Raw genomic sequence first — 25,517 nt, forward strand, 5'->3', positions numbered from 1 at the left:
AAAAAAAATGTACTTTATTACGGTAACATACGCAAACATTGTACAAAAATATCTATATCTACATATACTTCCATGAGGAATCATTATTTACAAGTAAACAAAGAAAATAATTATATTCAATTTGTCATACATGGCTTGTTCAAACACGAATGACGATTCTTACTCTACTATGTAACACGGAATCGTATAGAATTTCCTATTCTAACTACCGGTTCTTTCAAAATGCGTGGCAGAATTTATTTTAAAGAATTTGCAGTTTTGCTAATCGATAGTAGGTTCTGTTGTACATGAATATTATCGTTCATTTTAAGATTTAATCAAAAACATAATTAAACAGAAAATCTCAATCAAAACAACAAACAGAATACAAATGATAAGATCTCGCGATAATAATCTCCCGAAACAAATATTCAAAATAAAAAAGTAATTAACTAAATATTTCACCTAGAAAAAAGGTAGAATACGAGTAATAATCTCGCAACAAAATAATTTCTTGATATTTCTCTAAAAAGAGAAAGATATTATTTTTCTTCTATTCTAAAATCATTTGACATCGATAACTTCCAAATTTTCTATTATAAAATTACTCCTCAACGTGACATTCTTTCGCTACCAAGAATAAAGTCTCCTCTTTTCCACGATACTTTCACGTGATTTTACATGGTTTACATGGCTTCCTACAGACATAAAATAAGACAATCTGGACTCCGTTACCGTAATCGCAAACAACAGCGGAGTCCTCGTTTTTTCTCCGAAAGGCGAAAGAGAACAAAAAAAGAACGCAACGATGGCGACTTTCGCGATTCGCGAACCTTTGACCCCCGCCCCCAGGCTACGACTACACTAGCAAAAAATTTGAACAACGATGAATGATTTTATCGTCCAGATGAGTAAAGATCGAACGAAGAATCTCATGACATGAGTTTTACTTGTATCCATGGTGTTCGACGTGATGAGGTTCAGCCTGTACCCAAACTTTCTCCCAAACGGGCTTCCATATCTTTTTCCACGCTGGTACCTGTATGTCTTTCCACACTGGCACCCATTTGCTCTTCCACTCGTCCTTCCATACCTGCTTCTTCTGTGTTACCCAAATTTGCTTCTTCTCAGGTACCCAGACCTGAACCGATTCCTCTTTCCAAACCAATTTCTTGTCGCTAACCCAGACCTGTTTCTTTTCAGTCTTCCAGATCTGTTTCCATTCAGCTTTCCACTCTAATTTCTTCTCACTAACCCAAACTTGCTTCTTCTCCGTCCTCCAGATCTTCTTCCATACAGGTTTCCAAATCAGTTTCTTCTTCCAAAGATCATGACTGGTATACTGCCAACCATGATGATCCTTACCAACATATTGTTCACCAGGAATACCTATTTTAATCCACTCAGGAACCCAGACCTTCTTCCAGTCAGGTACCTGAACCTCTTTCCATATAGGTACCTGTACTTCTTTCCAAACTGGCTTCCAAACTTTTTTCCAGGCTGGTACTTGGACCTCTTTCCACGCTGGCACTTGGATCTCCTTCCAAATAGGCTTCTGGACTTTCTTCCAAACTGGTACCTTAACTTCTTTCCACGCTGGAACCTGAACTTCCTTCCAAACAGGTACTTGAACCTTTTTCCATTCTTGTTTCCAGATTAATTTCTGTTCTGTTTTCCAGATCTGCTTCCATTCTGCTTTCCACGTTAATTTCTTCTCCCATTTTCCTTGAGGTTGAGCTGGTGGTCCATAGGATTGCGCTGGTGGTCCATAGGATTGCGCTGGTGGTCCATAAGATTGTGCGGGGGGGCCATAAGATTGTGCTGGAGTACCATAGGAAGTTGATAATCCTCCACTACCACCACCGCCATGGTGGTCTCCTCCTCCTCCTCCTCCTCCTCCTCCATGGTGGTCTCCTCCTCCTCCTCCGCCTCCTCCTCCTCCATGGTGGTCTCCTCCAAAGGAACCTAAGTCGCCTCCAAAGGATCCATGACCGCCTCCGAAGGATCCATGACCACCTCCAAAGGATCCATGGTCACCTCCAAAAGATCCATGACCACCTCCATTTCCATGATCATCACCAAAGGATCCACCGCTGCTATATCCTTGATCGCCTCCAAAAGAACCGTGATCAGCACCGTGATCGGATTGAGCACCATAGGAAGAAGATGGGCCTGCTGGAGCGCCATAACTGGACGATGGTGCACCGTAAGAAGAGGATGGACCTGATGGAGCACCATAACTGGACGATGGTGCACCGTAAGAAGAAGATGGACCTGATGGAGCACCATAACTGGATGATGGTGCGTTGTAAGAAGAAGATGATCCTGATGGTGCGTGATAAGAAGAAGATGGTCCTGATGGAGCACCGTAAGAAGAGGAAGGTACACCATAGGAGGAAGATGGTGGTGGTGGAGCACCGTAGGAATCAGATGGTGCGTTGTAAGAGCTTCCTACGTTTGGAACTCCATAAGAAGTCGCAGGTGGGCCATATTGGCTTGGAGGTGGGCTTAGAGGTGCTCTGAAATTTGTAATTATTTTTTTCTATATTATAATATTTGTTTTGTATCATATTATTACTATTACTATATACGATATAATATATAATATTTAATCGCAGGTGTTTATACAAATTCATATTTTTATAAACATAATTAAAAAAAAATAAGATCTAAACAAAGATCTATTTTATCCTTTAAATATTATAACGAGTACTTTCGGTTTTTTATATATTTTTACGTATGATGTACATTGTATGCATTTCTGTACTTTTAAATTTCCCATAATTGTATAAATATCCGCTAACTATTCACTATTAATTAAATATAATTTTTTAATTCATATATCTATTGTTACAAATTTCACAACTATTTATTTCGCCAATTAATTAAAAAGTCATCTACTCACTCTTTCTTGGTCCTTATCGGGTCCCCAAGAGCAGAGACGAAAAGGAAGCAACACAGGAATAACTGCAAAGATTATTTTTTAATTATCAATTATTTAAGAATTATTACTTCCTTTCGCATCTATAATTTATTCATTTATTCCACATCTTTATTATCAGGCATACGAGATAGGCAAGTATACAAACAATAAAGAAGAAGTAAAATATATAATATTTACGGAAATGTAAATGAAATCGAGTCGGTATCATCTATCGGAAGAAAATACACTCATCGTCTAAGCAGAGATGCAAATGAACCAATCATGGTACGTTAGTCATCTAGGCGACTCTAGTGACTGTATAATACATAATTATACTTGGTATATACCTAGTAACATAGTAACAACCTCTAAATATTCAACCAACTGCAGATACAATCTACTGTGTTCTAACTGAAACAGTACCTCGTACACGAGCATTATACTTATAATTACAGGCTGATTTCAATCTATATTCCGCTCGACCTTCACGCGCTATCTCTCTTTACATCTTGACCATCGATCACGCGAGCGTTCAAGTATCTCTTATAATTTATTCCATACGCTAAAATTGAAATTTGAAAGGAGGAGAAGAATTTTAACAGAAATATCCTTGTATAAGTGTAGTCCTCGCCTTTAGTGAAATTAATTGAGCTGTTTCTTGATTATGATTTCATTCAGAATTAAAAATTGATGAAGTAGTAATCAATTCTAATCAAATCCATATTAATTCCAACAAATGTGAATTAAATATGACGTAGGTTCTGCAATATGCATTTAAACATAAAAAGAAGAGCAAAGTTTAAAATTTTCATTGTTCGCTATCACATACAGTTATCAAAGTTACAATTATTTTAATGTGAACTGTGTCTGTATAGTATCAACCTCTGACAAAGCTAATTGCAATTGCAAAATAATTTGTCTTTCATACTTCTCCCAGAACAATGAAAGTTACATTCAAAAACTTCACCTTCAATAACAAAAATTTTGCAACGCTTACAACTTCATCCCAGTAATATACTCTTCTTTTCTTTTTAGATTAAAAATAACGATAAAGGTTGCACAAAACTCAAAGACCAAAAGAGAAGAGTAATTTTCAACAAGAAAAATAATTCATGGAGAAGATCGATAGCCACTTTTTCTGCAGACGTCTTTAAAAAGTTACGAACGATATATCTTGTAGGATGGTTTACGATCGTCTCTCTCAAAAATGAAAGTGACCGCGTGTAAACTAACGAATGGACATAAACAAGACCAGGAATGGGGTCAACGGTGGCCCCCTTTTTCCTCTTCTTTTTCCCCTTTACCAAGGTGGAAACAGGAGCTTGATCGTGAAACTCGTAGCTGTTCATTAACGCCAGGAAGACCGACCGACGGGAAAGTGGGCCTCTCAGTTTCGTTTCTCGCTCCGAAACGTGTTTGTTTTTTATTTTGGTTGGCAGCCATTTTGGTGAACCGGCTTATCACTGGTCTTCCGGTTACGTTGATTACCGTAAGCCACAGTTGCTTTGTCAAGATCAATACCCGGATCGATTCAAGAGAGTAATAACCCAAAGATTATTCGATTAATACAATTTTTCAATTTTTAATTTTTTTAGGGAATGAAATTTTCAGTCTTTGATTAAAAAATACGCCGCTGTCAATGATATTTTAAAAAATTATTATAATACTGTTACAGGCTTTTAAGTCTCAGATTAAAAAATATGCTATTATAGATGATATCTTTTAATAAGAAAATATTCTGAGAACATTTCCACGATACTAGAATTTAAAATCAGAGATTATCAAATAAGCTATTGTCAAGAGTATTTAAAGAAGATTATCACTATGCTATTATAGGTAATAGTTTCAGAATAAACTAGCAATTTTAGAGATAAATTTTAATCAAATTAACTTGTATCAAGGTTGATAGTCTGTTAATTGATTGAATCAATGATAATATCGATAATCCAAATTTATGAAAGTATCGGGAACCGATAGAAAGTTGTTGGAGATGACATTAACCTAACGATAGAAAGGCAAAAGTGTGACATCTCGGCGTATTCTTTCACATCATACATTAGAGATAAACCGCTGAACAATCATTAAGAATTGACGTGAAGAGCTTACAAATTTCAAGGAATGACGTTTGAGAAAAGAAATATTGGAGAAGTGAATAATTTTATGGAATTGGAATTTTTCTACGGAAATAGATTTCCGTAACTGGGTTAAATGTGGAAGGTGAACGAGTTTGATATCTTTGGTACAATTTTACGAAAGATGATCATTCGAGGCACGAGCACAACGTTCGACTTTCCATTCTGCACAACGTGAAGCGACGAGAATACTTACTTAGGATAGCTCCTAGAAAATAGCACCGACGTACTGAATTCGGTGACTCGAACGGAATGTTAACTTCACCAACTATTCGTGAACGAAACTATATAGTTTGGTTTCCATCAACGTTTCAAACTGTAACCTTACTCGTCGAAAAGATAAACGAGGGAGATTTTCAAGAAATTCCTCAAGTCAGTAGTATGACACGAAGAAGCAAATGGAACCTGCTAATAAAATATTCATTCAGAATTGTAATTTGAGCTTTTCGAGAAGTTCTTCAATCTAGTAGTATGACATCAAAATGATATCTACTGATCACCCAAATGATGTCTACAATTCATGATTTCTGAAATTTTCAGATTCAAAAATCAAGGAATTCAAAAATTTTTGATGAGCAAAATTTTCATGTTTTAGTATAGACAAGATCAATAATTCCTAACAAGATAATTCAACCAATTCAAGATGAGAATTACTATATAATCACGAAGACCAACCGTTATAATGCTATGATACATTGAGACACGTGATATCAAGATTCACTATCACTCTGACTTTTAAAACCAACCTACTATTCTACTTGATATCTCGAGGAACAAAACTCTATTAACACGCCCACTGTGGATCGCAATGATTGAATTTCATTAATTACAATGTTATATACTACCAGTGAAAAAATGGTACAAGTGTTTCTTCCTCCAATAAGATAAATACAAGAAGCATCCGCATCTATCTACAAAATTTTGTTATAAATTTCCAAATATTATTATATGAATACATATGACAAAATAGTATATTAATATTAGGTTGTCCGAAAAGTTTCTTCCATTTCATAAGGTGATAATAGATGAACAACAATTTCTGTTTTATATTATTTTATAGAATTATAGTATTTCGTTATATTTCTATTATTATGTTCGTGCATAATTCCATAAACTAATATAAAACAAAAAACATTGTGCTTCTATTATTTTCTTATAAATCGAAAGAAACATTTCGGACAACCGAATATTTAAAATCATACGAATTTCTCTACTAAAGAAATTATTAACTTTACCAATTTCTCAAATTAAAGATTTTGTCACTTGTACCACTTTTTCCTTGAAATACTCGAACAGTTCCCATATAACACTTGTCTGTATGTTACAAAACTTTACGTGAATTACTATTCTTTATAACAATTATTATTTATCTTTTTCCACAATTTTGTGACTTCTTGCGTTCCACGTTTAATTCAGTATCCTATCCGTACGATCCAATGGTTTGCATGGCTCGCAGTGAACGTGTTAATTCACCAAAGCTCGGTTCCAATAACTCTCTCATCACTCCCCCGCGAATATCGTTAAAAGATATCACATTTCTTTTGTTCCACAGATGCACTTGTACTACACGAATCCGTCCCACGAAACAATACTGACAAAGATGACGACAAAAATTGGACACTGACCAGGCTAGACCGCATCTTCACAAGTTTGAGGGGTGTCGTTCACCGCGCGATGATGAGGAAAAAACGGCAAAGGCTGCCGCCTTTATTATTCTTTTTTTTTTTTTTTTGGTTACGGTTCGTCACTCCTCTGACGAATTTCTCGTGGCTACGGTGCCTTTTATAGCGAATGTTTCCTCCGCCTAGACGGCTAGTCGCCCTAAGCATAGAGATATTTCGAGGAGGGGTATATCCATGAGTGCATCCGCAACGCTATACGGGGGTCTCTGTGGCACTTACATCCTCAACTCACCTCTGGAGGGGATCTACAACGCGTTATGATCATCGTCGAAGGTAAAAGGGGCATTTGGGTGCCATCACCGTGCCAGACGCGAAACGTGGATTTTTTTCAGAACGTTGTGCTACTCGTCCTAACCAGGTGAACACTTTCGAGTCAGATTGCTGGCTGGAAGCTCTTTCCATTGCCTGATTGTTTTTAGTGAAGGCAGGCAGTTCGTCTTTTTATATGGAAATATTAACAAATCCTTTTTCAAAAGATACAAGTAAAGTGTATTGTTCAGGGGAGATTGAATCTTCGTAACTAGCAGTGGATTCAGATATAGTATACTTAATATGGTGGGATCAAATATAATAAGATAGATAAAATCTATTGTGCATACTTACAGTTTATCTGATTTGTGTTCGAGTCTGTTTAAAGATTCCTTTGCAGAATTCTTTCCAGATATTTTAAAACATGTTAGTAGCATTTTAAGTAGAAATTTAACTATAAAGATTGGAACATCTTATTAACATATAGAGATAAAAGATAATAAGTCCTATTTTAAAATAGATTCACATCTTTTCAAGTACTTCAAGATTATGTAACACTTCCATGTCTAATCAAATCTTGATCAAGTAAATTCGAATCACTTGCGAATACATACTTTAACCAGAAGTTTGTGATATCTTGGTGATAGATTTCTGTTTATAAAGTCGAACTGCAGCAAAATTGTAGTATACATTGTACATAAATAGTTGTCTTTTTTTTGCAAAGTTCTCATTATCAAAAATAAGAAAATAAAACCTTGATATATCTTCTCAGAAAAAATTGTTGGCAAACTTCGAATTCATTCTTATTAGAACTCATCTTGTAGATGCAAATTAAGGAAATGATACAGCAGCATGTAAAATCTACATCTGTCTACACTCTACGCATAGAAGATCAATTAACATTGTAGAATTGACTCATCAAAGATAAGTCAGTCTCTTGAATCCTGGTATCCGAGTATGTACAAGAAAGAACATTGTACGGCTGTGTATTTGTTTGCTTTCACTGCTAAAACAGTTAAAGCGTTTTATGCAATCGTCTATACCCGCTGGATCTCCGACTCACATGTAATCCCAGGAAAGCGCTGAACGTTACAAAACGACAACCAATTGGTATTTTCCAATGTCATAATTTCTATTAATCATTCGATTATAGCCTTCTTGAAAATCAGATATACCATATTTAATATGCATGTAATATAATCTTAAGTATAATTGATTACGATGGGATGAATTATTTAATGTTGGGCTGTTTTGGAAGTTCGTAAAGCTTCTGGAAATTTATATTATGTTGTATATTTGACTGGAATAAGAATCTGACAAAGAACTTTTTATTATTAATCTTTGACAAATAATAAAATAGCTTGTAAAAATTATTTCGGCGAATTAGTGAAAAAAAGACAAGAAATTAATCAAGAAAGCAATTATAAAATTGTGCCATGGTGCATGATGATTAAAATACATCGATAGGAAAGATTTATATTTAACAAAATATTGATTTTATAAAAATATATTGTCTATTATAAAATTTGTTTAACATTTTGCTAGAAAGTTTACGAAAAATCCAATATAGATAATTGACGAATTATTACGAATTATTACTCTTTCATTATTCCTCTCATTTCCATAAGAAACATCTAATTTGACTAAATCAGACATTTGAAACATCTAATATTTTTTATCCCAACATGTTCTTTTCTTAAGTAAAACACAATTTCCCGATAATCTTTAATTCTAAATTTCTAGAAATTTTCTCGAATTCCATTCACTTCGTCAATCTTAATCGGTTGCTTATCGTCATACAGATTCGTTTATCTCCAAATATTGAATTAATGACGATTTCCAATCTCATTTTAGGGATCAAGTAGTTTGGTAACACGTATGATCGTCGATTAATTTTTCTTTCTCCCACAGAGAACGGAGAGAAATTTGGATCCACCTGTATTCTGTTAGGGATTTCGTTGCCCAACCAAATCGACCACGCAGCAGGGACCACAGTCTCGATTACGCAAACTGTCGGTAAAGATTAGATACGATGTGAGAGTTGTCGTGAACGAGGAATGGGAACATTATCGGTCGTACTCCGTATAAAATATTAATGACCCTCGTGGAGCTCGCGAAATTCACTTACTTGTCATGGAAACGTACTTTGATCATCGACTCAATGAAACCTCTGTTTTGATTGACTTAAGAGAATGAAGAACACGTCTAAAAACGAGAGAAAGGACGCAGGTATTAAGAGGAAGCATGCAGAGTTCTTGTCGAATATGGAGAGAAATTAACATAATCGACTTTTGATCTTTATGTTATTTTTAATCTTCAAAATTTGTTCATCTTCCCCACATATTTCACTTTTCCAGCTTTTCAGCCCTTTCTGCCATTTCTAATCTTTTGAACTTTGTTTATTTTATCTTATCTTTTTATCCTTAATCTTCTGAACTTTTCTGGCCTCTTTGAGTTCTTCTTGATCTTTCTGATCTTATTAATTTTTTCGAAATATAGGTAAGATTAAAAATATTAATCTTACCTACATTTTTCATCTCATTAACTTTTGTAATATTTCTTAGCTTTCAGCGTTTCAACTTTGACTTACGAAAACTTTGGATCCTCTTCCAGTTTCATCGTTAAGATTGATATTCTAATAAATCTTGAAATACTGGAATTATGACTGGAATTATAGTAACTATTTAATTAAAAGATAGTTACCGAAATTTATGGAAATCAGACAGAGATATCTATAGTAACAGTTTGTACGAAATTGGTATCCTTCGTTGTTTAATTAGTGCTTAGAAAATCTGTGGAATGTCCAACTGGATTTGACGAGAGCAATCGACTAATTTACGAGCGTGCTCCTAATACATCGCCAATAGTTTATGATTTGAATAATTATTTCACAACATCCTCTTGAAATTTCAAAAATGAATCTTTAAAAGGACGATTAATACTCAACATTCTAGAAAGGACTATTCTTTTTTATCCTTTTCTTTTAATGAGTTTAAACATCTATTATCTTTTAACAGACAATACATAATAACATGATATAAATTTTCCTACGTTCTACAATTCCTTATGTAAATGCTCACATTCTTTTTGGACATACAGATATGCCCTACTATTTCAGATATCTCTCAATAATTCTAGATCCGGTTTTATTTATTCTCTCAACGTAATATGGAAACTAGCCAACCTATTTGTATTCTAATAATGTTGGCTTATTTTTCAGCTCTCCTTTTAAACCTCCGTAAAACAGCTATAACTGTTTCTCCTTTCATTTTCTTTTCATTTATTTCCTTTCGTATAAATTCCTTTTCATATTTCTATTAGCACATGGTCGACTTATCTCTCTTGTTATATCTAATAAATTATTATTCATTTAATAACAATAACTAACAATAATAGAAACGCGATTCAACATAAAATTTTAACAAACTTTCCTTTAACGAAAGAGGGGAAAAATATTTATAATTTTCTAAAGTAAAAAAGAGAAAGAAACCACACAGTATATTCAGAAGCAAGTATATTGGAACCTCCAACCTGGAAGTGCATTTAGCTGACTTAGAATGTGGGTGAAGACGCGACAAATCGGAGAAACGCATCGCAGGCCACAACGTGAGAAGAAGCTCACAAACGACTTGTTTGAAACGAAGTGCACACAATAAACGTTTTACCGCCAAGAAACTACATCAACTCGATTTTACCTTTTAAAGAGTCACTTTGACTTTCTTTAGATTCTCCTCATGGCCTGCTATCGATTTAATACCTTTCACCGGTACCATCCTTTATTTCCGTAACAGCGTTAGAATGACACGGAAGTAAGACTCCTTGTGACCTCTGGAAACACTTACTATGGAACATACAGATGTAGAATATTAATAAAGTAATAGCTTCCGATATTTGAGCACTAATGAATGTAAGTATTATAATGTACCTCTTGAAATTGTCCTACTTCTCAGAATTCTTTCTTGTTCTGAAAATTTTCTTGTTATATAGAAAGTGTATATTGGTGAAATTATGTGATTATTATTCGATGAAATGCATTTACAAATTATACTTCTTCTCAATATTGCCTTTAATTTTGAAGATTTTGTTCTAAAAAAAAAAGTGAATATTGTTATTTAGATAGCATTCATATTTTTCAGAAAAACAATCACGGAAAAAAATAATGCATCCTAAAATTATCTTACTACTCAATCTTTTTTCTGGTTTTAAAAATCTTTCCCTGAAAAATAATATTGGTAGAATAATATACTAAAAGTAAATTTTAAAATATTTATGTATTAAAGTAAATAAATACAAATAATAATTGTAAAATTTTGAAGCATAAGTACAATTTCTGAAGGAAATGAAAGTAAATCCTCTTGACCTTACAAGAAATAATGTTTCTGAAGGAAAGTTCTATAATACTAGGTCGCGACCAAAAATTGCTCCGAACGTAAACTATTGCTTTCTTGATCTCGATGCATCAGCAGAGAAAATAGCATAGAGAATACCGCGAGTTTCTCGCTTCCAATAAAAGTACCGTTGACCCTGCTATCATCTTCATACCGAGTGTAGACCGTGAGATACACGCGCCAGTATATGTGTTTCGTATTTTCGAGTGAAAGTTCAAGCGTTCTGCATGAAATGAAAATCCCCATTCTTCCTTGGAAAATTAGACGTTTCAATTAACATAGCATCATTAATCCTTTTAAGCGCACGTCACTGCATCAATAATAAATTGCAGCTAACAGTATGATGCATCACGCTCGTGTGCATATCGTTGTCATTAAATACAAACATTAATTAAACCAATTATTACTTTCTTTTCTTTAAATCTTTGTTTTTATAGATTTTAAAATATACAATTGACTAAAAATCATTCTTGCCACTTCAAATAAAATTTAAAGAACATATTGTTGAATCATATTTAATATAATAATTATACAATAATTTCTAATATAATAATTTAAATTTGATTCCTTAATTTTGGAGCATTTAATTTTGTTTTCTTCAATCTATGGGATAAAATAATAAATAAAATGTAATAAAACAGAATGTTAAGTACAAAATAATACACTCCAAAAATAAGTAATTCATCTCAAATTACTGTAATTATATCTAATCCAAAAATATTAGCTGTGTGTTAAATAATATATTGTCCATTTGGCGTAATAATCTATTGCCAATTTTTATTATTCCATTTTCAAAGAATTTCTGGTATCTTCTCCTTCTAAATAATTATTGTTACGTTTCTCATGAACATTTGATTAAAACATAAATATAATGTTAATAATCAAACAGTATAGTTTTTGTGGTTTTATTTGAAATATAGTGTTCGCGATAAAAATTTTCAGATACACGTGTGAAAGATTCCAGCCACTGAAAGTCGTCATTACGCTCATGATCAGGTCACTTTGACTTTCTTTCAATTTAGGGTTGCAGCTGCCTTCTCCGCACTTTATATTCCAAAGGATAATGATACTTGGTTACTTTCACTATGCCTGCAGCGGAGATCCGAATCATTCTGCGAAACAAGCATGATCATCGTCCCTCGCTACTTAAGAGTTCGTTTTAAAAATAGAGGGATCATTACATCGTGTCTTATTTTATTTCTATACGTTCGGGATCATTTCGAAATGTATGTGATTTGTATGTGATTGCTGGTGTAGAAGCAGCTCGAGTTAAATTGACATAACAATTATGAAATGTATAATAACCTATAAAGTAGGGAAAAAAGATTGATGTCATACCTACCTTCTAATCTTTTCAAAGGGTTACATATCAAAACATACTTTAAATATGTGAAGACTATAGTAAAGCAAATTTCACTTTTTAAAAAACAAGCATTTTTAAAAATCTACTTTCATTACGAATTAATTAATTAACCTTACGTTATTCAATTTACAAATATTTTGAACTTCATGGTATTATGAACTTCGTTGATTAGTATATTAATATTATAATAAATACAATAGTGTATAAATACTTTTTATAGCCACTGTAATACATACAATATAAACATAAATGTTTTCTATGAAAGTGTCCAATTACTTTTATAAGCCATAGTAATATCTAACCATTTAATACATACATGTATATAATTCATTTTTTATTGGTGACATAATAAGTAAAAAAGAAATATTCGAGCTATGCCAAAATATGCAGTCGTGAAAAGTAATAGCAATAAAACGTAAGTAGGTTTTTACATTTTTCTTCATTTAATCAATATAAATTTCCTGCCTTTACTTTCCATATTCTATCTGCAATTATTTTCCGACAGAAACGAGAGTACGCGCCAATTTTAAACTTCATGTTTCACTCGATATTTAGTTAAGCTCCTTGTGTTAAAAAACATTTAAAAAATTAAAGTATAAACTTCTTTTGTACTATGAATTATTATTGAGTTTAGTATATTATAACAAAAAAATTGAAATTTAATATTGTTTATGGTTCATATCTTTGAAAATGTATGTGGATAAGGATCAATCGTCATAAGTTCCCTCCATATTCGATGCGCACATAATAATGCACAGATGCACACCATGCAAAATCTGTGTGAGGCCTCTAAACAGTATCGAATATCGCTAGAAGATGAGAGATAAACAGCTGGAGAAAGTAACTTTAGCTAATCTTATTTTTAATGCCTACATATAACATCATTCAGTATCAAAAAAAGAATATTTATGTAGTATCGGAGATCTTTAGTTAATCGAAAAGAATTCGTACTTTCCACAATTAGATGTTCTTGTAAAAGAAAGATCCACAGGTGAAACTATTAAAAGTTTATGGAATCTTTAAAACTATTATATTCGTTGAATTTGAAACATTTAAGATTACATTATAAAAAAGTAAATTTATTTATTGTGGAATTCATTAAATTTTAAACATTTCAAAATTACATTATATAAAAGACGTATATGAATCTATTGCGCATGCACAAATCGCATTAATATTTACCATCGTGCAGGAAAATCTTAATGGTTACCACTACAGAACACACTTTCCTGTAGACTTTCCTTCCGTATTTATGTAGCAACAATTATGTGATTCAAGCGATGAAGAAAGGGAAGATTAATCTCGTTAGTATTCACAAGGACGTCGCCTTGCAAATTAGGTTAGAATAATAAACCTCTAGAATTTAAATGCGCTTCCACTGCCTTCAACACAATGATGCAGAAAAATAATGTTTTAAACGTTATTTACAGCATCAGAACAATACATCAGGAACAACTACTTTTCCGGTGAAGAAGTTCTTGATCTAACCAGGAAGCTTCAACGGGTAGAATTAAAACGATTACTCGGTTTCGGTTCCCTGTGTATTAACAGTTTCTGCGGGCGATTCTGCTGGTGGCTTGTGCAATCAATCAACTAACTAGTTGCATTCACATGTAGTGGTTTGTCACATTTGTAACACTGTGTGTCAACTATTGTACGGGCACCGTTGATTACGTTACTTTTCTGTTTTCTGTCTTTATCCAACGATTTTATGTTGCTACCAATTTTTTTAAATTACATTTATAGAAAGAATTCTGATATTTACTTAAGAGGTTAAGTTCCTCATTAAAATTCCTTCGTACAGAAATCATAACAATTTATTATCGGCGACAAAATTTTCTTTGATTAACAATAATTAAAGTTTAGCATTTATTATTATTACAAGTTTTCAACCAATTGTCAGTGTAGTGCTATATAATGATTTGTTGATTTACATGGAAATTAATCTTGATCCGGCTAGAAAGATATCAAAGAAGTTGTCTAGTTTTTAATGGATACAATGACAAAACCAAAATGGAAAGGAACGAATAACTTGAATACGAGAGAGAAGTCGGTGGTGATCTCAGATTAATTTGCAGAACGTATGAAGAACGACGGTAAAATGTCTGTAAGAATGAAAGTAATACTCTCCTCTGCCTATTTAGATACGTCTCATTAATAAGACACATCTAATATAAGTTTGTAAGTACTTTTGTAGAAGACTAAATTGGCTTCCGACAAGGCAATTGCATCACATGAGACTTTATTTCACGATTTCTATATTGATAAGGCGAGCCACAGTGGTCAAATCAGCTATTTTAGCTAAATAAGTAGATTCTTAAGTGGTCATCAACGAGGAGAAGATATTCACGATGACATCTCTTCCGGTTTACCATTTTCAACGAGGCTAACAATACTCTTTCCCGCTAATAATAATAATTAAACGTAATTTATGAAAATTGTTATGTCAATGAATTTTTACGGTAACATATTGCAAAGGTAAATATTTTTGTATTATATATATTTTATGTTACGTTATTTATTGACATAAATATTTTCGTTACTTTTTAATATACATAAAACGATACGATTAGAAGAAGACAGCAAAAACTTTTGTTCCTTTGGAGGCGTGTCTGTGGAAATATACGATACCAATCCGTTCTACGCCATTCGTCTGCGAGGATAAACTAACAGATCATTAAAATTCGCCGAAAATACACGACTGATGCTGTTTCGTGTTTTCGAGAATTCGATCGAACTGTTGATATAGCCTCTTTACAAGTTTGTCAAAGTTTACAAATCCTGTTCCTAATATTCCATGTTTAGCACTGGATTTAGGATTAAAAATTAGTCTAAAAGTCATTAAGAAATTCTAGGTTCATTTGGTCTTCTTTACCTATTATGAAATATTTGTATTTGATCAACTGATATCTGTATCCTTTTATTAATGAATATTTAAAATGATTTACATTTCAAAAACAATGAATCGCAAATGTCTAAATATAAAAATGTAACTATATCTTAATTAGATTTTAATATTCAGAACAGCGATAGTGTTTCATCAATGTTGGAAGGTATTTTATTAGAATTGTTAGAAAGTTATGTTTGTAATATGTTATATAATTGTTGCAAATCCTTGAGAATTCAATGGCCGAAAACACGTTAGAAACTCATGATACTGTTTTGCATGCAACAAATACGATATGTATAAGTAGCACGTACTGTGATTTTAGAATTGTTCGAATACACAAGCGACCACGTGAGCTGCAAAATGATTACGTTAAACTGTTAACATTTTCACTCTGGTTTTCCTCAATTTCGATCTTTATTATTGGTGATTAGAGTAAGTGTCGCGCGCGAGACTTTCAGACCCTTGACTTGAAAATTTTTATTTAAATTTGAATATAAATTTGAATTTAAATTTTAAAATTTGAATTTAAATTTAGACATTTTTATTTAAAATTAAAGACTCAAGTTTGAATTTTTCCGTTTAAGGAAGTAACTGCACTCTTCTGAATATATGTTTACAGAATATATTACAAAAAACTTGTATCATGAAGTAGATAAATAAATTCTACAGGTTTGTTTCAAAAACCAAAGAGAAGACAAATGTTTGACATATCTACAATGAAAAAGGCGGGTTTTCTACCGACCATTATGTCAAATACGTAAGTGAAATACTCTCTAAAGTGTGTAATGAAGAATCCATGTACGAACTGCATTCCGAACGTGAGTAAAAGTTCAACCAAGAAGTACAACCGCAAATCTGATGTCTCTCTTAATGTACCACGAACTTTTTCTTTTTTTCAATTTTAATACTTCAATAGTCATAAAGATATTTTTTTTTTAATAATTAAATAAAGTCTAAAGAATAAGTATATATAAATATTTAGATTAAGTAATATATTTCTGAAATGTTATTACTAAAATAATATTTAATGCAATTTCAAATCCAAAATGGGAACCAAAGATGTGTTGAACATGAAAATGGAGAATAATTCAAAGCACTGGATCTCTCATAATCAATAGAATAACTATAAACATCTTCACATAGCGTGTGACTACAATTAATATTCTTTCTGCATATTTCTTCTCCATATACATACAATATCATCAGCTACCCTTGTTCTCACCCTTAATTCGCTTCTGAAAGAATCGACATTTACGCTACGAGACCGTTGTTCAGGAAAACATAGAATTCTCGTCAATCGACACTCGTCCCTCATTATCGCTTTTTTCTTTGCTATCTCAATCGTCACATCCTGCCGCCTATTATTCCCATTATCTTTATTACTTGAACTTATCCAAACGGAACGTTCACGGTTTGACTAATCTTTCTAATTGCATACTCGGCGTCGATAGTAATTGATCTTATCATTGATTCCGTATTATCGGACTCTCAAAATGGCCAACAAGAAGGTTGTAAAACAAATACTACAAGATGTATAAAAATTAGACTCTTAATTTTCTGTATTCTTTTTTATCACTCAGAAGTAAAAATTAAATAAAAATTCTCTTTTTTGTAGAATTGAAAATATACAAAAGCCTATAAACGATCAAATAAACGCATCAATGAAAGAAAACTTCCAACGTTTCTTCAAGATATGGGGGAAATATTTCTATGTGTGTATCACTTTTCAAAGGTATGGTAATTATTATTTTAGTAGTTTTATGATTTTAACTTGAAAAAATGTAAGCAAGAAAAATTTTATAAAAAAAATTTCGTTAAACACATCATTTTTTTCACTTTCTTCTTCTTCCTTTCTAAATTGTTGGTGGAACTTTCACGATATAATGGGTAATACTAGTGCTTACGCAAGCTGCCGATTTTTTGTTCAACGTCGACATAGAGCCCGGACGAAATTGTTTGCTTCTTCCTGAAGAGAATCCGGAAGAGACTTATATAAGGATAATTATTTTCAATTTGGAAACGAAGCCACAACCATGATTTGCATAATACGTGCACATCCTCTTTATCGGAGGTACAGTTTGTGCATTATTTATCACGTACTATTATTGATTGATAGTTTATTTCTTTATTCTGATTTTTAGATGATAAATTGGGTAATGATTTAATAAAATTAAATAGTATAAGGTTGATGGTTTAAAAGTAGGAGGAAAAAATGACCTTGTTCGTTTTGTAACATCACAAAGAATCTTCAAATAATAGTACGTACATTAAATGAAAATTCATAGAACTTATTTATTTAGTATTTTAGTATTTTACTTGTCATCTCATAGCTGTGAGTTGAGGAATAGAGTGGTATTGATGAGGTACAAGTTAATCATCTGCATTCATGAGAGAGCTCCTATTCGACCACAACAATGATTGAACATAAAAGTAGTATTCCATAAAAACGTAATATTTTATTTAAATAAATTAAGACAATCTTTTGTTTACTAATAATACACCGATACAATATACTATTTCATTTAAGAGACTCAATCCAACTATTTAATATAAAGATATCTCTTCCATACCAGACAATTCTCACAAACACAATTTTTTTAGATCTTACAAGAGATTTCTTATGTTTCTGATTAAAAGAAACGATCAATCAATCCGTATTTAAAAATCTGAAATCAACGAACTCTGCGAAATTCAATTCAATTGTGACTATTATGAAATTAATTATTATTTCGTTGACAATTCAATCAAATGCCATCGAAGTGTCAAGAAGTTCGAGTGCTGCGATAAAGAGTGTTGCTAATTATTTTCTCTTTAATAGAAGCGATCATAACGAGCAAGATTAACGATAATCGATCGCTTGGCTGTTGCCCTGAACAAATTCGAGTAAATTGATGTTTAAAACGCCGGAGAAATGCTCCCTATCGATCGCGTACGCACTTTGAAAGTGAAAAATAGTTACGAGGGGAAAGTGACAACGTCATCAGTCGAGCATTCGTCGTTGAGGTGCGATTAAGAAAAAACTATTTCTCAATGTTAGCTTCAAGGATGGTCAAACGAAACATAATGAATGGAAATGTACCTTGTTTCCTCTTTTTTGTATGTTTATTTATCCATTGAACTTTTTAATATACTTTAACGACCTTGGAAGATTTATTGTCTTTAACCCCTTCATGACGAAGAAATTCAGTAATTATCTATCAAAGAAAAACAAAGAGTCAGAAATAAGGCAAATATATTTTAGGCATATATCTATATATACCTTGAAACATTTATTTATAGTTACAACACCGTAAAATTTAAAAAAATCAGAGAAAGTTACCAAAAATATTGAAGTAAAGAAAGACTGACGATGCGTAAAATTTCAGAGTGAACATCCATCTGATTAAGCTACTACGATTAACGAAATACGAAAAAAGATTGTATTCCGAAACGGTTCAACGTTCGATTCGTGACTAGGATTTCGATAACGACTAACGACGAGACGATCCGACGTGCCTTACTTCTTCAACTTCGTAACACAGCAAATTGCGCAACACGTACACACGTGTCATCCGTGTCGTAAAACAGTAGCTACATATATGTATATCTGAAAACCCTTGCATTCCAACAGAATTCACAAGATGCTAGGTAAATATCTAACGATAAATCAAATAATAACAAGAAACGAAAAAGAAAAAGCAGAAGAAAATCTCAATTATAATGAATAAGAAAAACAAGTATATTTGCAATACCCTCGACTACAATTTTCCATGTTACATGTGCATCGAGGACACAGAAAATAGTAATGGTATCCAGGAAATTTTGCGAAATTTTGCATAGAACCTACAATTGTGGATCTCTTTCTACGAATCGACTGGTCAACCGCGATTTCTCTTTTTAAGAGGGATCAAGGATAACCGAAGGCAACAATCATCAATAGGAAATAGTAACCACGTGTGTGTTTAATGTTTTATGATAGCTATTCCCATCTTATCATTTTGTTTCTTTATTCTTAAAAATAAGGTTCGTTTAACTAAACTGTGTACATTAATCTTTGTTTATTCTACAAACTATTCACTGTCTTACTGTGCATGTAGGTACCTATAGGTACGTATAGGTACAAATTTATGTCCGTTTATCCATATTCTCTAAAGTATCCTTTTTCTTTTTATTCACTCTTCAATCCTTTTCAGATATTGAAGATACTTTAATACAGCGTATATATTATAAATACACATATTGAAAATTGTAGAGATTATATACACATATACCGAAGAATTAAATATTAGAGGGAAAAAAAATTGGTTTTTACGAACAAAATTTTTATTGATGTTATTTGAACCAAAGATCTTCAGACATTCCTAAATATCATTAGTGATCAGAATTCTTCCATTTCCAAGCAGCTCGTATTGTTTTACACTTGAAAGTACTATTCACTAATTAAACGTTATTCTCAAATTTTCTAACAACTTCATCGTCTTTCTCCATTCTTCTTCGGATTCTTTATTATCTTTCCTACGTTATGCAAATGAGATCAGTCTCGACAACAAAGGCGAATGAAAACCTGCGACCCGAGCACGGAAAGAATAAGAAAAGAATGTTTTGAAGGAGGGAAAACGGAAATGAAATTTCACCGTTGTGCGGCAGAGTTGAATGTGTTAATTGGTTAACAAACTAATGTTTGTGTGGATGACTGTGACTTTTGCTTGTAGCCTTAAGAAATTTCGACCCACGAGAAAGATTGTCGAGATTATGATAGAGTGAAAACATGCATTTCGCAATAATGGAGTTTGAAGAAATTCTTAGGAAAAGTCTTGATAGTGGTACGATAATATAATATATATTGATATGAATAATAGACTGAATAATAATATAATAATAACACAATGTATTTAATAAAATAATCATACGATTAAATCAATAATAAAGGTAACATCTTATCGTAGATAAACGTGTATCAAAGTGGATCCAAGATGTTAGCTGGAGGAATTTTAAGAATTCCATCGTATTTATGTCGGAAATATTTTCCCAGGAAGAAACAAATTTCACAAATAATACAATTTCTGACAGGTAATAAATCATCCGACAGCTCAAATCGATAAATGCGTATCTTTATAAGATTTCGTGTCTGTGTCCACATTCTGGAGCGTTGACACAGAAATTAACCGCAGTTCCTGTTCCATACATCTCTAACACATAGATACAAGTATTACGAGTTACATCAATAATATCGAAATCAAGAGACTAGCTAGTTCTTCAGGTTTCTTTTTTAAATTCTCCTCAAACTTGACCTTCGACGGGATAACTTGATTTCGCAGTAATTATTTATATAGCTATAGTTGATCTACCAGTCCTAATGATCAATCGTCTCACCCATACAAAGTAGAAAATCACCAATTTATCGTTTTGATTGATTAAAGATATCGAAAAGAAATAAAATTAAATTATTATTCGTTCAACTAATAAGATTGATCGATTCTTTTATGAAACAATTAGTCAGTTAAAATTAAAATGTTTAACATAAAAAAAAGCATAAGACAACGTTCCAGAAAATGTCAAGGAAAAATATATAGAAGATGTTAAACAGGAGTTAAAAAATTACTTAAAAAGTCAAAAAACCGTAAAACCTGTTGCACAGAACTGGTACACACGGAATAACTGTTATTTACATTTCGTTCGTGAAAGCAGTACTCGTCCCTATTTTCCTCTTTTTTTTTTTATTATCATTATTTTTAAACATTTCTGGAAACCAGCTTGATGTCCCGAATAGCAGTTGGAGAATCGCATACAATTCGACAGAATCGACTAACGGGAAACAAAATAACAACATGTAAGACGAGGTATTTATACGCTTGTGACTTGCTGATGAGCTTAGTGTGATCACCTGAGCAGGATGGTAATCATTTTACAAAATCCTTCGAGCGAAAGGAATTGATAAGATATCATTAATAGGAAATCATCTGTTCGATGGCAGCAGATTGGGTCACCGAAAAATGTGGAAACCTTAAACAACGGGATTAATCGGTCCCTGTATATCTAATCAATCGCTCGTTAATGGTAGATAAGACCATCCTGTCGAGATTCATGGTGTAAACATTCAGTCTTTAATTGTCTGCTATTCAAGCAACAATAATGAAGTTCTCGGCACTCCTGCTTGTAACACTGTGCTTCGCTTCTGAAGGCCTTGGTAAGTATAATCTGGATAAGTATAATATAAGTACTATATCTAAGTATTATATGTATATATTATTATATATATTATATGTAATAATGTATAACACGTACATATAATAGTAATATAATAACAATATATAATAGTACCTATACTGTAAATATATTTCAAGATATAGTAGGATGTTGTTATGTATTAAGATATGATGTTAATAAAATATGATATTTAAGTATAAGTATGTATATCCTATTTATTAGATTTCTACAACAACACCATTTTGTATTTTAAATTCCTGTTTTATGAAATTATCATTTTCAAACCAGATCTTTCCAGACTAATTGCGATACTTTATTTCAAATATTTTTTCAAACAATTAAACACCACTAATCTTCTACAAGATATCGTTTACTCGTTTATGCACAAAAAAAGAAAAAGTTCTGTCAATAGTTATGCAAAAGTGACCAAATTGTTTACTCTACAGAAGAATATTCCTGTTTGTACTGTCATATCCTAAAGCTCAGCAAATATACGTAGATATCCAAGTTAAAATCTGCATAGTTTGAGCTACTCGTCTTTACACTTCCTTGCATCATATTTTTCAGTTGTTGTAATGCAGATCAGATATCCTTCAACGAAGAAGAAAGAAAAATAAATAAATAAGCATAGAATTAACGTTACATTCCACAGGCTATTCTGTGATGTCGCATTTCTTTTTGAAGTAATGCAACTATGATCACTTTTAGTAATTTTAGTAGTATCAACATATTAACACCATCTATTCTTCGTTTACTTCGACTAGAAATTACGAAATCTTTAAAATTCTTATGCAAATACACCGAAGATCAGGCTTCTAATCAAACAACGCTTTTACTCGACAGCAAAAAAAGGATTCGGTCCTGGAGAACAAGAATGGGGATACGTGAAAGTACGACCGACTTCGCATATGTTCTGGTGGCTTTATTATACCACCGCGAACGTGTCTTCCTACTATGAGAAACCGTTGATCATCTGGTTGCAAGGTGGACCCGGGGCATCCTCCACATCTTATGGCAACTTTGAGGAACTTGGACCTCTGGACGTCAACTTGGAGCCGAGGAATTTCACTTGGGTAGGACAAAATGTCAACAGATGACTTAAACATGAGTTAAAACTTATCGATTTGGTCGATCTTTCTTTCTTGTCTTATCGTGTTCCATTTAAACAAGCCTCGATATCGGTGTTAACTTGAAATTCGTCAAGTAAAATTAGATCATTGGTAAATAGATCTCCGGTTTTATAACTTAGTCGTTGTTAAAAAGAAATTAATCTTCTTCGATACGATACTCTCACGGTTTTAATGTAACAGTTTTAATGTAATATTAAAACTAGAGATTGATATGTTATATAAGTATATGTATACTTCCTTTATAAATCAATATTTCTGTAGACAAACCATAGAATTTTGAATAAAAGTTTATCGAAGATTATTATTAATATTACATTTAGTATTTTCATTATGTAAACGGAAAGTTAGTTGAAAAAAAGTCGTTAGTAAAAATACCTCTGAAATAATTTCTTAAAGCTTTAAGAATAATTAAGTAGACACAAATATCATAAATAAATATTAAAATATTCACAGGTGAGAGATTACAACGTTCTCTTTATCGACAACCCAGTCGGCACGGGCTTTAGTTATACCACGCTAGGAGGATTTACGACAAGGAATGCAGAGATCGCAGAGGATCTCTTGGAATGTATAAAAGGTTTCTTGAAACAGTTACCGGAATTCGCTGATGTGCCCACATATATCACCACTGAGTCTTATGGAGGAAAAATGGGTGCAGAATTTGCTCTTTTATGGTACAAGGTAAGGCAATATATTTTAATTAAATTATTTTTTTTAATTTCCGACTTTTGCATGTAGTTTCCTCTTACCATTGCTTCATCTTTCTTTTTAAAATTACAGACACAACAACAGGAAAAAATTAAGAGTAACTTGAAGGGTGTAGCCCTTGGTGACGCCTGGATCTCCCCCATTGATTCCGTGATGACTTGGGCGCCCTTTTTACTCGCCACAGTATGACATGCCTTCCTTAATGTTATCAGATATATTTTCAGTTTTTACATCATCTATACACTATCCATTTTTTATATTAATTGGCAAAATATTTTTGTAGGGTATGGTAGACACTGACGGCTATGAGAAGGTCAACAAAGCAGCTCTACGAACAAAAGAGGCCGTAGATAGCGAAAGATGGGCAGACGCAACCAGGCTGTGGAGCTATACCGAAGGAGCGATTATTGAAGTTACTAATAATATCGATTTTTATAACATTCTAACGAAAATAGAACCTTATACCAATCAGTTCTCCCTTAAGCAAAGGCTTGTATCAGAACCAACATTTGCTCAAGGTAAAAATATAATTTATTATTTAATATAATTGTCAATGATCCATACATAACGATATATAATAATGTTAATATTAATTGATTATACAGGACGATAATTTTTAAGAATTATTTGATCATTTTAGAATATTCCGTCTTCAGCCAGGAATCCTTAAGCACGCTGATGAACGGCCCTGTAAAAGAAAGCCTTAATCTACCTTCTGATCATGGCACCCAATCCAGTATGGTATTCAGCAGATTGAGAGGAGATTTCATGAAGCCTGTTATCCATATAGGTGCTGTCTAATAGATAATAGAAGCATTAAGAATATGTAGCGGCACATGAGCTAAACGACAATTCGAATCATCTTGTTGTTTTGCCTTGGAGTATCAACATCGTTAGGGCATACATAATGTAATAATAAATAAACTCCGGGCAAAACAATGTCGCCGTTATGTGCAACCATCAAACAAACACCATTCTCTACAAATAATAGAGAATCTTAATCAATTAACATCGAATTTGTTTTTCTAGTGGAGAGTTTGCTGAACGAAACTAAACTAAAGGTTGTGGTAATCAGTGGTCATATGGATCTCATCGTTGACACTCCAGGTATCTTCATTTCTAAAATAATCACCTTAACATCTCTTCAATTCCTTGATTTAATAGTAGAATAATGAAAAAAGAAAGAATACTGCAATATTATGAAAAACATTTCATGTGAAAACTATTTATAAGAAATGTAATATACATTTCTGCGCAATCGTTTTGCATCGCTTTCGAAGAACTATAATTTTTCGGATAACTACATAAAGTATAATATTGATACAACGATGCAGGCACTCTACGCTGGGTTGAAAAGATGCAGTGGAAGGACGCTAATTCCTGGCACAGGGCCGACAGAGCTCCCTTGGTAGTAGAGAACATCACCGAAGGCTATGTGAAGTCTTATGGCAATTTCTCTATGTACTGGGTCAACAGAGCCGGACACATGGTAAATAAGAAATCTAACCATACAGGTTGTTTCATAACTTGTCATTCGTACCCTCTGTTTATCATTGTAGTTAGTCCCATATGTTATGAAACATCCTTTATAACTGATTATTCTATATAAATGTAATTATTTCATATAAAGATGTTATATGAAAATTATTTCGTCATGCAGGTACCAAAGGATAATCCAGCAGCAATGGCATGGATATTAAAGGAGTTTACAAAATAACAAGCAAATCATTTGAAGGGGCTGATTGTATGAAACGGAACCCAACATTGAATGAATGAAAATTAAGACGAACTAAATAAATTAAGAAAGCTACAGAAATTCATTTTGCACCTTATCATACCTATTAAACTTCAAATTCACGACATTCTATGTTAATTACAAACAAACCA

The 25,517-nt window shown here is 32.7% G+C and overlaps 2 protein-coding genes across 2 annotated transcripts; one reads left to right on the top strand and one right to left on the bottom strand.

Annotated features, from left to right (window-relative positions):
- Positions 1-6,776, bottom strand: LOC132916574 (one cut domain family member 3-like). The gene is made up of 3 exons (XM_060976678.1): positions 6,660-6,776; positions 2,885-2,946; positions 1-2,498 (listed from the first exon to the last, which is right to left on the bottom strand). The coding sequence occupies exons 1-3, from the start codon at positions 6,672-6,674 to the stop codon at positions 926-928; spliced, it is 1,650 nt and encodes a 549-aa protein (XP_060832661.1). The 5' UTR covers positions 6,675-6,776; the 3' UTR covers positions 1-925.
- Positions 6,777-21,620: 14,844 nt separating this feature from the next.
- LOC132916580 (retinoid-inducible serine carboxypeptidase-like) lies at positions 21,621-25,446 on the top strand. The gene is made up of 9 exons (XM_060976693.1): positions 21,621-21,772; positions 22,636-22,865; positions 23,376-23,603; positions 23,703-23,813; positions 23,914-24,148; positions 24,271-24,420; positions 24,660-24,737; positions 24,965-25,119; positions 25,291-25,446. The coding sequence occupies exons 1-9, from the start codon at positions 21,718-21,720 to the stop codon at positions 25,345-25,347; spliced, it is 1,299 nt and encodes a 432-aa protein (XP_060832676.1). The 5' UTR covers positions 21,621-21,717; the 3' UTR covers positions 25,348-25,446.
- Positions 25,447-25,517: the final 71 nt, after the last annotated feature.

The sequence above is a fragment of the Bombus pascuorum genome, chromosome 2 (assembly GCF_905332965.1).
Source record: "Bombus pascuorum chromosome 2, iyBomPasc1.1, whole genome shotgun sequence".
Classification (NCBI taxonomy): Eukaryota; Metazoa; Arthropoda; class Insecta; order Hymenoptera; family Apidae; genus Bombus; species Bombus pascuorum.